This window comes from Schistocerca nitens, chromosome 2, assembly GCF_023898315.1.
Source record: "Schistocerca nitens isolate TAMUIC-IGC-003100 chromosome 2, iqSchNite1.1, whole genome shotgun sequence".
NCBI classification, from domain to species: domain Eukaryota; kingdom Metazoa; phylum Arthropoda; class Insecta; order Orthoptera; family Acrididae; genus Schistocerca; species Schistocerca nitens.
This window is the reverse complement of record NC_064615.1, coordinates 88381995-88395725: the sequence shown is the minus strand read 5'-3', so window position 1 is coordinate 88395725 and position 13731 is coordinate 88381995. Positions and strand designations below refer to the sequence as shown.

At 43.2% G+C, this 13731-nt stretch overlaps 1 protein-coding gene across 1 annotated transcript in view; it reads right to left on the bottom strand.

Moving 5' to 3' along the window:
* LOC126234848 (chaoptin-like) overlaps positions 1 to 13731 on the bottom strand; it is a 166248-nt gene that overhangs the window by 16234 nt on the left and 136283 nt on the right. Inside the window, exon 7 of the mRNA XM_049943590.1 lies at positions 4520 to 5399. Within this exon, the coding sequence (XP_049799547.1) occupies positions 4520 to 5399 (880 nt within the window). The remainder of the gene's footprint in view (positions 1 to 4519; positions 5400 to 13731) is intronic.

The following is a 13731-nucleotide window of genomic DNA, read 5'->3' as shown; positions in this document are numbered from 1 at the left end:
TCGGCTATGGTGGAGGCTACAACATGGTTTAAATGTGATACTATGATAGTATATGGGATACTTGCTGATATATATATATATATATATATATATATATATATATATATATATATATGGGGTCACTTTCAATTATTTATTGCACAAGAATCAAACATTGTACAGATATCATACGTATGTCATTTTGAAGTGAAACCCTGAAAGTTTTTTTTTTCATGTATACCGCGACAGCATTGTTTCGTAATTGGCTGATAGCGCTAGTCGCAAACATGGTGAGGTCAGGTGCGGAGCGAGCTTTCTGTGCGTTGGAGTTCATGAAATGGCCTCCCCGATCGCCAGATCTCACTCCGTGTGACTGTTTTCTGTCGGGACACATTAAGGATCTAGTGTATGTACCGCCTCTACCTCGTGATGTTGCAGAGACCCGGGACAGAATACTGGAAGCAGCTGCCACAGTCGACGATGCTATGCTGGGACGGTTATAGCAAGAATTCGATTACCGTATTGATGTCTGCCGGGTTACTCATGGTTCGCATATCGATTCGTACAATGTTTAGTTCTTGTGCAATAAATAATTAAAGTCTTCCCGGACTTTACACTGACGACTGATGTATGTATTTTTTTCCGGCATCTGCCTGCAGTCTGGATCTTCCGGAGAAATTTCAATCAAACGTGTTTCAGCAGTGACTCAAGGCCAGGAAACGATTACCATGTTGGTATGATACGCCTAATACCTGAGTTTGTGGGGCCAGAATCTGATAGCATGTTACCTGCTCATGCAGCATAACATGCATCACACTGACTTAGAAGGGACGGAGTTATACTACACCGAGAAGAAATACGAATGGTGGACAAATGATCGTTAGTGTGGTACACTGAACACCCTTAGTGTAGTTTCAGTTTGTTTTCCAAACCAATTTTGGCAAATGATTGGTGGATGCTCAGCATACACCTCAAAAATCACGATATACGAACGATGAAAATACAATGACACACAGATCTAAGTTTACATGATTCACAGACAGATGGTCAAGCAAATGGTGTATACGAATTTCCTCCTTTCAGTTAACTAACGACTGTGGCGATAGGAAAGACGTCTCTCCACAAAATTAAAGTATGGAAGAATTTGTCAAATTATGAAAATAACGGACTCCATCCGACGAGATAAACAGTAGGAAAGAGCAGAGAGAGAGCGCGTGGAACATGAAACGTAGGTGTGGAATTCTTAAAATTATTTGAACCAGACTTAACAGATGTACTTGGGAAAGCATTTTATTCGAGTGATATGTAAGGTTATTTGCAAACACACAATATTAGTGGTGCAACTACAGTTTTAGTGATTTATAGGCAAGCTCACTCACATTGACTGCAGGCAGTTAATTTACATTATCTGGGCTCGGCCTGCTACAGGCATTAATTCTCCGAACCCATAGCAGGTCTTCTGAAGACTGGGTGTGGCCGGAACTAAAAAATCTCAGAAGTATCTTATAAAGGGCTCCATAGTTGATAGACAAACAAGGAGAGGATAAGCGATTGAAGACGTGAGCTAAGATCAAAATAACTGATAACGTTGTCGGTAAGAACAGCGGTTCTAACCGATCACAGCGCGGAAGATGGCTATCGGGTTGGTAAAAAGTGCGCCGCAGACGTCTGACACAAACATTGCGTCATACAACGATAGACTGAGCGCCCGTAACGTCATAGTCATACCATGCTGTATAAGAATGAGGATAACACCTACGTCTACATCAGTTCTCTACTAGTGACTTGATGATGTGTTGGAGGAGGTACTTCTGGTACCGCTAACTGATACCCCACTTCCCTATTCCACTCGCTTGTGTCACGTGGGAAGAATGAGAGTCGGTAAGTCTCTGTATTAGCTCTAATTTCTCGAGTTTTCTCGTCGTGGTCATTTCGCGAGATGTATGTGGGAGAAAGTAATACGTTGTCCGACTCACCCCGGAAAGTACTCTCTCGAAATTTCAATAGTACACCTCTCCATGACGCAGAACGCCTCTCTTGTAACGTCTGCCACTGGAGTTTGTTGAACACCTCTGTAACGCTCTGGCAGCGGCTACACGATCCTGTGACGAAATGCGCCGCTCTTCGTTGCCTCCTCTCCATCGCTTCTGTCAGTCCTGCCTGGTAAGGCTCCCAGACTGATGAACGATACTAAAGAATCGGTCAAACAAGCACATTGTAAGCCACTTCCTTGTGGGATAAGTTACATTTCGTTATGATGCTTCCGATGAATCCCAGTCGAGCATCTGGTTTTCTAGTGTTCGTTTTATGCGGTCATTCCATTGAGGTCGTCTCAGATAGTTATTCCTATATAGCTTTCGGTAGACATTGTTTCTAACAATTTTTCATCAGTCATGTAGTTCTACAGCAATCGTTTTCTTTTCCTATGTGTGAACACTACGTTACACTTCTTTACTTTCAGAGCCAACTGCCAGAGCAACACCATTCATCAGCCCTCTTCAAATCCTTCTGTAAATCGATACTGTCTTCTGGCATTGCTACTTTTTTTGTATACAATCACAGTATCTGTGCAGAGTCTTACAGAGCTTCCTGCCCTTTCAATTAGATCTTACATACACACTAAACAGTAATGACAATACCACACTTTCTTAGCGTTCTCCATAGATTTCCTTTACATCTGTCGATTTTATTCCGTTAAGAAGGACGCTTTGAGCTCTGTGTGCAATGATCGCCTATCTGGGCCGATACGCGGGAATCTCGTATTTTTTTCGCTGGGCGGTGCGGGATGATATAAAACGTCTTTCTGAATTCGAAGAACACTGCTTCAACTTGAGCGCAGATATCTACAGCGCTCTGGATGTCATGGAAGAACCGAGCGAGCTTAGTTTGGCATCTCTCTTCGCAGAATTTATGATTCTTATAAGTGAAATTTTCGTTCCTTAAAAACGTCATAACTCTTGAGCATAAAACATGTTCCATAATTCTACAACAGACTGTCGTCTACGATATAGGCTTATAATTATATGCATCTGCCCTACGACCGTGAGCGACTTGCGCTTTTTCCATTCGTTAGGTACCCTTCATTGCCACAGCGAAATACGATGAACTGCTGCCAGAATGGGAACAGGTTCTTTCACATTGTCTTTGTAGAATGTTAATGGTATCTCATCGGGTTCTGATACGTTTTACTACTAAGCGACTGCAGTTGCTTTTCTGTTCCATGATCGGTTATATCAGTATCTGCCATTTCGACGTTCGAACGATTGTTGAAAGGAGCGACGTAGTTACGGTCTTCCCCAGTGAAAAAATTTCGGAGCACCGAATTAAGTACTTCCGTCTTCTCTCTGCTATCCTCAGTTTCAGTGCCTTTAGGGTCACTGAGTAACTGAAAAGATGATTTCAAACCCCTTACTAATTTTAAGTGAGACCAAAGCTTCTTAGGGCTTTTACTCAGATCGATTGAAAAAACATCTTACTTTCGAAGTCATTGGACTCTTCTCTCACTGCTCGCCTTACTCTCAATTTCGCTTCGTTCAATTTCAGCAATCACATGTCAGTCAGTTACGACCTACATTGTCAAGGAGCGCTCACTCGAATGCTCACGGATACACAACCGCCTGACGGGGCTGGAAGCACGAGAAGAATTGATTCGCATTATGTAGCAACAATATATACTCGGCTAAATGTTACTCATTTGAACGCAAGTACACACATAGTTTCAACACATATTGTAGTTAGTTGGAGGGAACAGTAAAATACTGGGTGGTAATAATCAAAGTGCAACTATTCACAGAGGTTCATTGTGCCCTGAAATTATCATATGGTGGGGGAACTCGGCAGATATGCTAATGCGTTTATGCAGAACTGATTTATGCTGGAAAAAATTAGTTTCAACTTTCGTCAACAGTACCATATCTAGCACTGTGAATGCAATAAAGACAATTGAGACCATGGGACCATTGGATGGACAATTTTCGTGACACTGTATGAGTACTGGCATTACTGAGGGAGGGCACATGCTGCAAGGGCTGTTACGGCAACAGTAACTTCGTCAGTAATTTCCACCGGGATAGGAAGTCTTCCTTTTCCTGGTGTCATACCAAGCTTTCCCGTGTTTCTTAATTTCATTATCATCTTCTTTAAACCTTGCAATGAAATCGGGCCTCTCCTCAGATCTTCCAGTTGGAGAAACTCTCTGAATACAGCACTTTAACTACTGTCATTCACATAAAAGAGTTTCATGAAAAGTGGGCAGCCTCTCTTGTTGATATCCATACTGTTCACTCACGTTATGGCTTGTCAGATAACAGTGTAGATGACATACAATCATAAACAATGTACAGCTCCAGTTTTGCACCTGGTAGCGAAAGTTTGAACTAATTTTTTTTCAGTGTAACTTCGGTTCCCCATTAAGGTATTAGCACGTCTATTAAGTTCCACTGCCATGCGATAATTACTTCCCACACTGAATCTCCGTGAGTAGTTGCACTTCATCTATAACCAAGTGGTACAAGGTGTCTATTCCATTAGACTAATAAACTAGCCTTTATAGGATTTCTGGTGAGGTCAATGTTCTTCACAAGAGGCATCATTGGCCATATCCTTGATGGAACAGAAGACAAGCGATTCCCAGAGAGCGAGAGCTGCCGGAGGCGGGTGAGGTCTCTTGCTGAAGCTGCATCGAGGTGAGCGTCCCTTTCATCTTTTCCAATGGAGTTTTCACTCAGGTTTAGGCGCAGGAGGTGTGGCAGTGGCAGGGAAGGTAGCTCCTCCAGCCCCGTGTGGGCGAGGCTGAGCGTACGCAGCCGCTGCACGTAGTGGAACAGCTCCTTAAAATTGGCTCGCAGTGAGTTGTTGGCGAGGTTCAGTTCGAGCAGCCCATCGATACCAGAGAAGACGTTGTCCGGCAGGATGGTGAGCCTGTTGTGGCCGAGGAAGAGGGCGACCAGGTGCGCTGTCTCGGGGAACATGCTGCTGTCCAGGTGCTCGAGCTGGTTGTGCGACAGGCGCAGGCGGCGCAGCGTGGCACCCACCTCGGCCAGCGCGCCGCTGGGCATCACGACCAGCTGGTTGTGCGACAGGTCCAGCCGCTCCAGCTGAGTCCCGCGGAAGGCGTCGCGCGGCACCGACCGGATGTGGTTGTGCGACAGGTCGAGTACCCGCAGGCGCGGCAGCCCGTGGAACTGGCGCAGCTGCAGCGTCTCCACGTGGTTGTGCGACAGGTCCAGCAGCTGTAGGGAGTCGCCGGAGCCGGTGAACGCCTGCGCGGCCAGCGACAGGATCCTGTTGTGCGGCAGCGACAGCTCCTCCAGGTGCTGCAGCGGGCCCAGCGCGCGCGCCTCCAGGCCCGACAGCAGGTTGTAGCCCAGGTACAGGCGGCGCAGCGAGTTCGACATTCGCTGAAGGAAGTTCACTGGCACCTGGAGCACACAGAAATTCATCTGCCTTACAATACATACTTGGAAGGCATTAACATCATGTACCTAATAGACGCTCTCGAATTTCCATTCACAAGTACATTTCTCGAATGGTACTCGCCCAGTTTGACTAATTCCTTTCTGTCCATAAACGACATAAAACTATTACTATGGAGCATGTTCTGAATGTAAGTGTACTGTGACCATAATGGGCTGTTTTCCTCTACACTGAGTGGTAGAGGATGAGGCTCCCCCGGACCAGAGCGAGCTTTGTAGGCACATGGTAGTACGTTAACTCATGTTGTAGTTCCAGTTGCATGGAAGATGTCGCAAGTAACCCCGCCGAGTGCGAGCCACATTATGGGATCCTCTTCCTTCTCACAGAATGAATAACATCTGCAGAATATTTTTCGCGAATCAAACCGGTTTTCGATGTAGGTTTCATGACCAGAACCAGTGTGTCTACGTGGTGTAGGGTGTTTGGTGGAGGGGTTATATTTGTCACGACGAACAGAGGACTGGAAGACTTACCAGTTTGATTAATTGGGGCAAAATATCCAGGAAACTGTTTGTGAAGACCGCCGATTAACAGTGACTGAAATTTCCGTGTTGTTTGCAAAAATCTTCTGAACTATCTTCTACGAGACACTCACAAACGTTGTGATGCCATAAGCAGTGCGTAAGATGGCTGCCACAACAGCTGACAGAGCAGCACAAGAAAACTCAGGTCAGTACCGCCCACAAGATTCTTAAGCAACGTGACCTGGAAGGTGAGGGTTCACCGAGCTCTAACGCGACTGTGGACGAAACGTGTGTGGCTCGTTACATGCCTAAGACAAAAAGGCAGTTGGCACTCTAGCGTCAGACCAACTACCCATCCGCCAAAAAATTCAAAACCATAATTTCTGACAAAAAATCGTGACCTAACTGTTGTGGAACCGAAAAGACATCATTTTGGTCCAATTTCTGCTTCAAGAGGAGACGATTAATGCACAGAGATATTATGAGACTCCTAAAAGACACAAAAAGCAGTACTCGAAACAAGTGGAGGGGAATGCTGACTAAAGGAGAGTGCCCGTTGAGCGATAATGCCGTCTTCATGCACCTCCAGCCACGAAAGTGCTCATGGAGTCATTTAGTTGGGAATTTTAGACCTTTCCCATTATTCTCCTGACTTGGTGCCTTCAGATTATTATATGAGTGGAATTCAATTTTCAAACGACGATCATGTGCTGAAAGAGGCTCTGAAGTGGGGGAAGCATCTGGTGGGAGAGCTATTCGAGGAGTGCATAAGGAACCTTGTGCCACAGCTTACCAAGTGTATCAAAAACACTTTTTTCTAAAGGAATATAGAAACCTAGTACACTTACTTTCTGAACATGTACCATAATATATATGCGAGGGTAAACCCAAAAGTAAGGTCTCCTATTTTTTATAAGTAAAGAACTTTGTTTGTGTGGCAGTTGGTCACACTGTTATAAGAGTGCTTCACGCGCTGTGTGTAAACATGCGCACTCCGCGCTGAGACGGTCAGTCTTGGCTCGGCAGCCGCTGAGAATGGAGCTCCCGTTGGATGTTTCCGCCAAGTGCGAATTGCGCGCAGTTATTCGGCTTTTGAACGCAAAGGCACTGCGCCGATTGAAATCCAACGCCAATAGACGGACGACGAACAAGGGAGGGGAAACCGTCAATTTCTGAAGAGACAGTGTTGAAGGTTGGCCAAAGCATGCGTGAAGATAGGCGGATCAACCTGGATGATATCTGCACGTTGGATCCTGAGGTTTCCCGAAGCACCGCTCACAGAATTTTAACGGAAACATTGAACTACCGGAAGGAGTGCGCAAGATGGGTGCCACGCATGCTGACTGAGGACCACATGCGGCAAAGAGTTGATGCTTCCCGCGCAATTCTTTACTGCCTTGCAGCCGAACAGGACAACTTTCTGGACTCAGTTGTCACGGGTGACAAAACCTGGGCGTACCACTTTACACCTGAGAAGAGGTTCATAACTTTCTGAACAGCATGGTGGCGACCTGGTATGATATGGGCATACAAAAACTGATAAAGTGTCTACAAAAACGCATTTACAAAAGTTGTGATTATATCGAAAAACAGTTAAATGTTCAAACTGTAAACTGATGTAAACAATTGTGGAAATAAACAGGTCTATGTATTTATAAAAAAATAGGAGACCTTACTTTTGGGATTACCCTCGTATTCATAATTGTCTATCTTGATCACCATTTTTACTTTTCAAATGATTCACCTTAATTAATTCATTCGGCCATATCTATCATCAGAATAGGTCAGTTCAGAAACAGAACAAATTAGAACACGTATTTCTACAAGTATTATACTAATATTAATACATTTAGATTTTGGTACATATTTGAGTGTCAGTTCGCATGTACTCTTGCCGATGGATTAAGGTGTGGACTTAAAAATAAAGTAAAATAAAAACCAGGCCAGTCAACTATATAGACTAACGTCTTCCTGAAGAGTCTTTTATTCTTATTGACTAGTATATTACACAAATGCTTCCAATTACGTGAATGAGCGAAAACACTGCATTGTTAACAAAGTGCGAGAAGTAGGGTGTGGAAAGGAAAGGAGGACGGAAGGTTATGCTTTAACATCTCATTGAAGATGAAGTCTTCGAAGACAGATGACAAACACAACAAAGAGAAAGACAAACAGGGAAAATGGCCATATGCTAATCAAAAGAATGATTCCAGCAGTTGCCATTTAGGGAAAACACGAAAATCTTACGTCTGGATGCATATTTGAAGTGTTGTTTATTGCATGATCCGATTTTGATATGATTAGTTGGCCAAATTACATGACCTGCAACTAACTTGAAGAGAAATATTTTCTTTGGTGAGTAAGTTATTAATTAGGAGCTGCTAATATTTGAATAATTAATAACACTGTGTTCCTACGAAGATATAATGGGGCTTAAGTTATATTTATGATTCATGAGGTGTGGAAGAACTTCAAAATAGTTATAATTTGGATGAAAATAGCCTATATTGATAACAACAAATTCTTAACGTGACGGAGTTGACTACTGTAAGGGTTCCTAAACATGAAGGCGGATGTCATAAACGTCATTAACTACTGCAGGAAGATAGTTAGCGGATTTAGCCAGTCAGGTAATGCTAAACGAACAAGTGTGTAGAGTTCCTTCAATAATCGATCATAAAACTGGAACACCAATATACAGTGACAACAAAAAATAATATCATATACGACAGTATGCTTTTTTGTGGTGCTCTCTTGTCTAACAGCATAATTTAGTATTTTCCTTCTCGGTTTTCTTAAGCAACCAGCACACAATGCCCACGTTTTGTAGTTTGCATACAACATAGTGGGCCTCATGTTAGGTACCATGTTGGCGGAAACCATGTTCACAGAACTCAGAGGGGCCTCTAATATATTGCTGAAGTTTACGCTGCTGGAAGCGTAAAAAACTTTCGTGATTCATCGTAAAATGAAATCCCGTGACTCTGTCTGCAGCTAACATCTACAGAACAGAGGATACGCCATTATCTTTCGCTGTCGTTTCTCGTAGCTCACATGTCACTCCATGGCTCACCTCAGTTCTACAGCACCTTTCGGAACATTGAAAAAAACTTATGAGATATCTCAATTAATTTTTCTTTTGTTTTTATTTACCTGTGGAACCACGTAACTAATACTATTGGACTTCTTTTCCCCGACTGCAGTGCAAAATGCGGGGTGCTTCATGTCTGAAGCTAGTACTGTGTCCACCGTTGCACAAGAGCCAATGCCGAGGATGTATCTTCCGTTCTTCGCATAAGCTGCAACTCATGCCTCGGATTCCGTCAAGCTGCCTACCGGTTTCAAAGTGGTGGCTTTGGGTAGAGCTCCGAGAAATCTCTTGCACTATGACTGGAATGTCAGTACATGTACACAACCTCAAAACGTCTATGACAGTACTCCCACGAAGTGCTTTTGATAATGAGAACTGCTGTCATTACGCACTATCTGATCAAAAGTATCCAGAAACCGACATGTAATGAGGAACTGATCACAAGATGACATGAGAGATGAACTCGCCAGTATAAGAGGAGGTGGGGAGTACTCAGTTGTCAGTAGGGAAGCAGCACAACAGAATGATTCGGTCAGGAAAGGTCAGTGACCTCGAACTGTAGAATAGTCTTTGAGCGTCAACTGATTAACAATTCATCGGAGACTTTTCAACCAATCTAAAGCTGCCCAGGTTGACTGTTGGTTATGTCACTGTAAAGTGGAAATCCAAGGGTCAACTACAGCTAAATCAAGATCGAGTGATCCTCATGTATTGATGGACAGAGACCATAGATTATTGCGGAGGATTATTGAAAAAACAAACATCCGAAATCAGTGGCAGGAGTGACTGGTAAGCCCCAAAGTGCTATCGACAGTCCGGCTAGCACAGTGATGGCACGCAGGGAACCAAAAACAATAAGATACAATGGTCGAGCACCTCATAAGTCACACATTTATGACGTCAACGCTCAGCGACGCATGAGAAAGTATAAAGAGCAACGCCACCAGACTGTGGATACTGGAAACGAATGATTTCGCTTGATGTATCACGCTATTCCCTGCTCTCCCAACGGCTGTCAGTCTTCGTGACAGGAGCCGCTATTTCTCAGTCAAGTAGCTCGTCAGTTTGTCTCACAAGGGCTGAGTGCACCCCGCTTGCCAACAGCACTTGGCAGACTGGACGGTACCCATTCAAGTGCTAGCCCCGCCCAACAGCGCTTAACTTCGTTGATCTGACGGGAACCGGTGTTACCACTGCGGTAAGGGCGTTGATATTATTGCGCTTAAGATAGTGAAAATGTGGAAGGATGTGAACCAATTATAGAGCATCGCATACTGCAGACGGGAGAGGAAAAGTTCAGAGATGATAACTGTCATAGTGCACCTGTTGTAAAGCATAATCTGTGAGGAAATGGTTTGTCGACGATAACTTTCCTGAGATGGACTGGCCTGCCCAGATCCCCATCCTAACGTAATGGAACAGCTGATAGATGAGTAACAACGTCGATTTCACTCCACACCCCACCATCCAAAATCACTACCGCGTCTTCTTTCTGCTGTTCCTCCGCAGATGTTAAGATACCTCATCGACGTCTCCCCACCGGAGGTGACACTCTCATAATCCCTAACGATGACGCATTCCATATTAATGTCCACTTATAAGTTCAAATGGCTCAAATGGCTCTGAGCACTATGGGACATAACTTATGAGGTCATCAGTCCCCTAGAACTTAGAACAATCTCAACCTAACTAACCTAAGGACATCACGCACATCCATGCCTGAGGCATGATTCGAACCTGTGACCGTAGCGGTCGCGCGGTTCCAGACTGCAGTGCCTAGAACCACTCGGCCACTTCGGCCGGCCAACTCATAAGCGTCCAGATACTTTTGATCAGATAGTTTAATGTCAAAGATGCATTGGCAATGCTTGTTATTACATTTTCTTGCATGAAATAGCCGTCGGTCTGTATGTTTGTTATTCAATCTGTGTAGTATCTTGTTCTGGCAGTTAAAATACCCTTATAAACGCTGCAATTCTTCACCAGAAACAAGAAACAGCATTTCAGCATCGATGTATCCACCACGCACAGACAGTTAATGTCATTTGCGCTACTGAACTCGAGCAACAGCATCTTCATCCTTCACTCCATGGACTACAGTTAACCATTTACTTACCAATAATTTTCTCAATAGTCGACTCTACATTTACTGTTTACATTATTGAAACCAGCACATTTTGTCTTGCACTTTTGTCTCATAATTACATAATTTCTTTGGTAGGAATTCTTTATAAATCGGTTCTTACTATTTATTGAAGGAATTATGAGTGAAGATAATGCTGTTTTAGAAGATTTTGGTTGAGTAGTACACCCAAAAAAATACAGGAATGTCGAACGCCACTTGACATTTCTCATAATCTTAAAGTTTATTGATTTTAGGCTTCCTTACTTTTCACACTACACCATTTCTCAAGGGTATTTTCTCAACGAGATTAGGAGGGATAAACCTAACAACACCTGAGAACGGTTGCATATAACTCGCTAAATATTCAAAGAAATCGAGTGTTTTATACATCACTAAATAGATCAATTTCTCGGCTCTCTAGTGGTGTACAATATGTCATGCCATGTATTAACAGAAGAGAAGAAACCCTAAGAAGAAGCTCATCTCACAGCCGCCAATGTAATAACGGACTTGAAACCTGCGACTGGCTGTGAGCTGGGTCTATAAGCCGCTGGGTTAATTTGTAGGGTACCAGCAGGAGATTGTGTACAGGCTTGTGAGTAGATACATGCTGCTGACACGCTGGTGTGAAGTACTAAACGATCCCACGACTTTCTTACACTTTGTTCCAAAGCTACTCCTCACACATCAGTTTCGAGTGAGACCAGTAAGCCGTGTACCATAGTCCATAAAAGGAGCCACTGTTCGTTTCGATGATCAGAACCGGACTCTGCAGCATGAACCCATGGCATCAGTGGACACAGTGTCAAACACCTTAAATTTCCTTTCTTAAGTAAGGAAAACAGTTCTATCTCGAGGATAGTGTACCTTTTGTATTTTGTGCAGCATTTGTCTATATCTTAAGCGCTGAATAAATTATTAAAGTTATTAGGAAGATATCGTTAACTCGTCATTTACAAACTTTTTGGTGAATAACACGCTATGTATTATTAAAACTAGTTCTATAACAAGTCCTCAGTTAAGACATACTTCATCGGTCATTCGCTACCTTACGCATTAAAATGGAAGGAGGTAGTCTAACGTGGAATATTTGGTATTTCCTAATTCTTCGCTTACAGATATCAATGGCAAATAATGCTATATATTTTTAAAGCTAAGTAGTGCTAAGTAGTGCTTCATCAGTCATATACAATCTTATACCTTAAAATGGAAGCAGGTCTTCTATTACGGAATGTGTCATATTTGCAAATGATGTACATTTCTTTAGTTCGTGTTCAAAATTTTATCCGCTTTGGAACTGGGTCTTTGCGTTAGTTTTCGATAACTTCTTTTTAAAAGTATTTTATAAATTGTAACTGCTTTTTTATAACATTTCTACTTAATCCGATTTCACTTACTGATTATTGGCGTGAATTGGAATAACAACGTAATAGATAGGCTATTAAATACTCCACTGACACTTTTGAATTTCAGTAGATTCTTTGTTCCTGGATAGACCACCGTTTTATGCCGTGGAGAATTATTTCACCTCTGGAATAATCTTAGTGAGCCTTGTACACGTAATCGATTCTTACATTTACAGGACTTCTTTGGGTTTCGTTACCTAGCAATGGCGTCTCTGGTGTGTTGGGAGGAGGTGCGATTATACTCAGATTCATCTAGGTATAAATGCTATATTAGGCTACACATTCATCACGTGTCTCGGTAGCTGACGGCCTTGTGGAGCAAAGCTCATGTGAGAGGTCTGCTGGGTGTTGACTGTAAGTACAGGATCACGCTCTGAGCTCGTTGGCTGTACAGGTCTGCTCATCGCATTCGGATGGTGGATGTTTACTTTGGGAAGCACGCTTATCCATAGTAGAGAGTGCCTGGCTCTCACTGCCTTTTTGGTAGCATCTCATACTTTGGGAGTTCGACTAGGCCTGTTTCTTAATGCCTTGGCTGGTGGACGTGGTCATACACACTGTCCTTAATTCTCCCAGGTCCAACGCAAGAATAGACGGTAAACACCATATGTTGTATGTGGTTGTAAGTAGGCTGTTTAGGTATTCTTATTGGTAACGATACGTAGCGCTCCGTATGAAAATCACTGGCTGTGCTGTGTGCAGTCTGTGGCTAGTTTGCATTGTTGTCTGCCATTGTCGTGTTGGGCAGCTGGATGTTAACAGCGCGTAGCGTTGCGCAGTTGGAGGTGAGCCGCCAGCAATGGTGGATGTGGGGAGAGAAATGGCGGAGTTTTGAAATTTGTAAGACTGAAGAAAAACCTTGAGGTTCGCCGATGACATTGTAATTCTGTCAGAGACAGCAAAGGACTTGGAAGAGCAGTTGAACGGAATGGACAGTGTCTTGAAGGGAGGATATAAGATGAACATCAACAAAAGCAAAACGAGGATAACGGAATGTAGTCTAATTAAATCGGGTGATGTTGATGGTATTAGATTAGGAAATGAGACACTTAAAGTAGTAAAGGAGTTTTGCTATTTGAGGAGCAAAATAACTGATGATGGTAGAAGTAGAGAGGATATAAAATGTAGACTGGCAATGGCAAGGAAAGCGTTTCTGAAGAAGAGAAATTTGTTAACATCGAATATAGATTT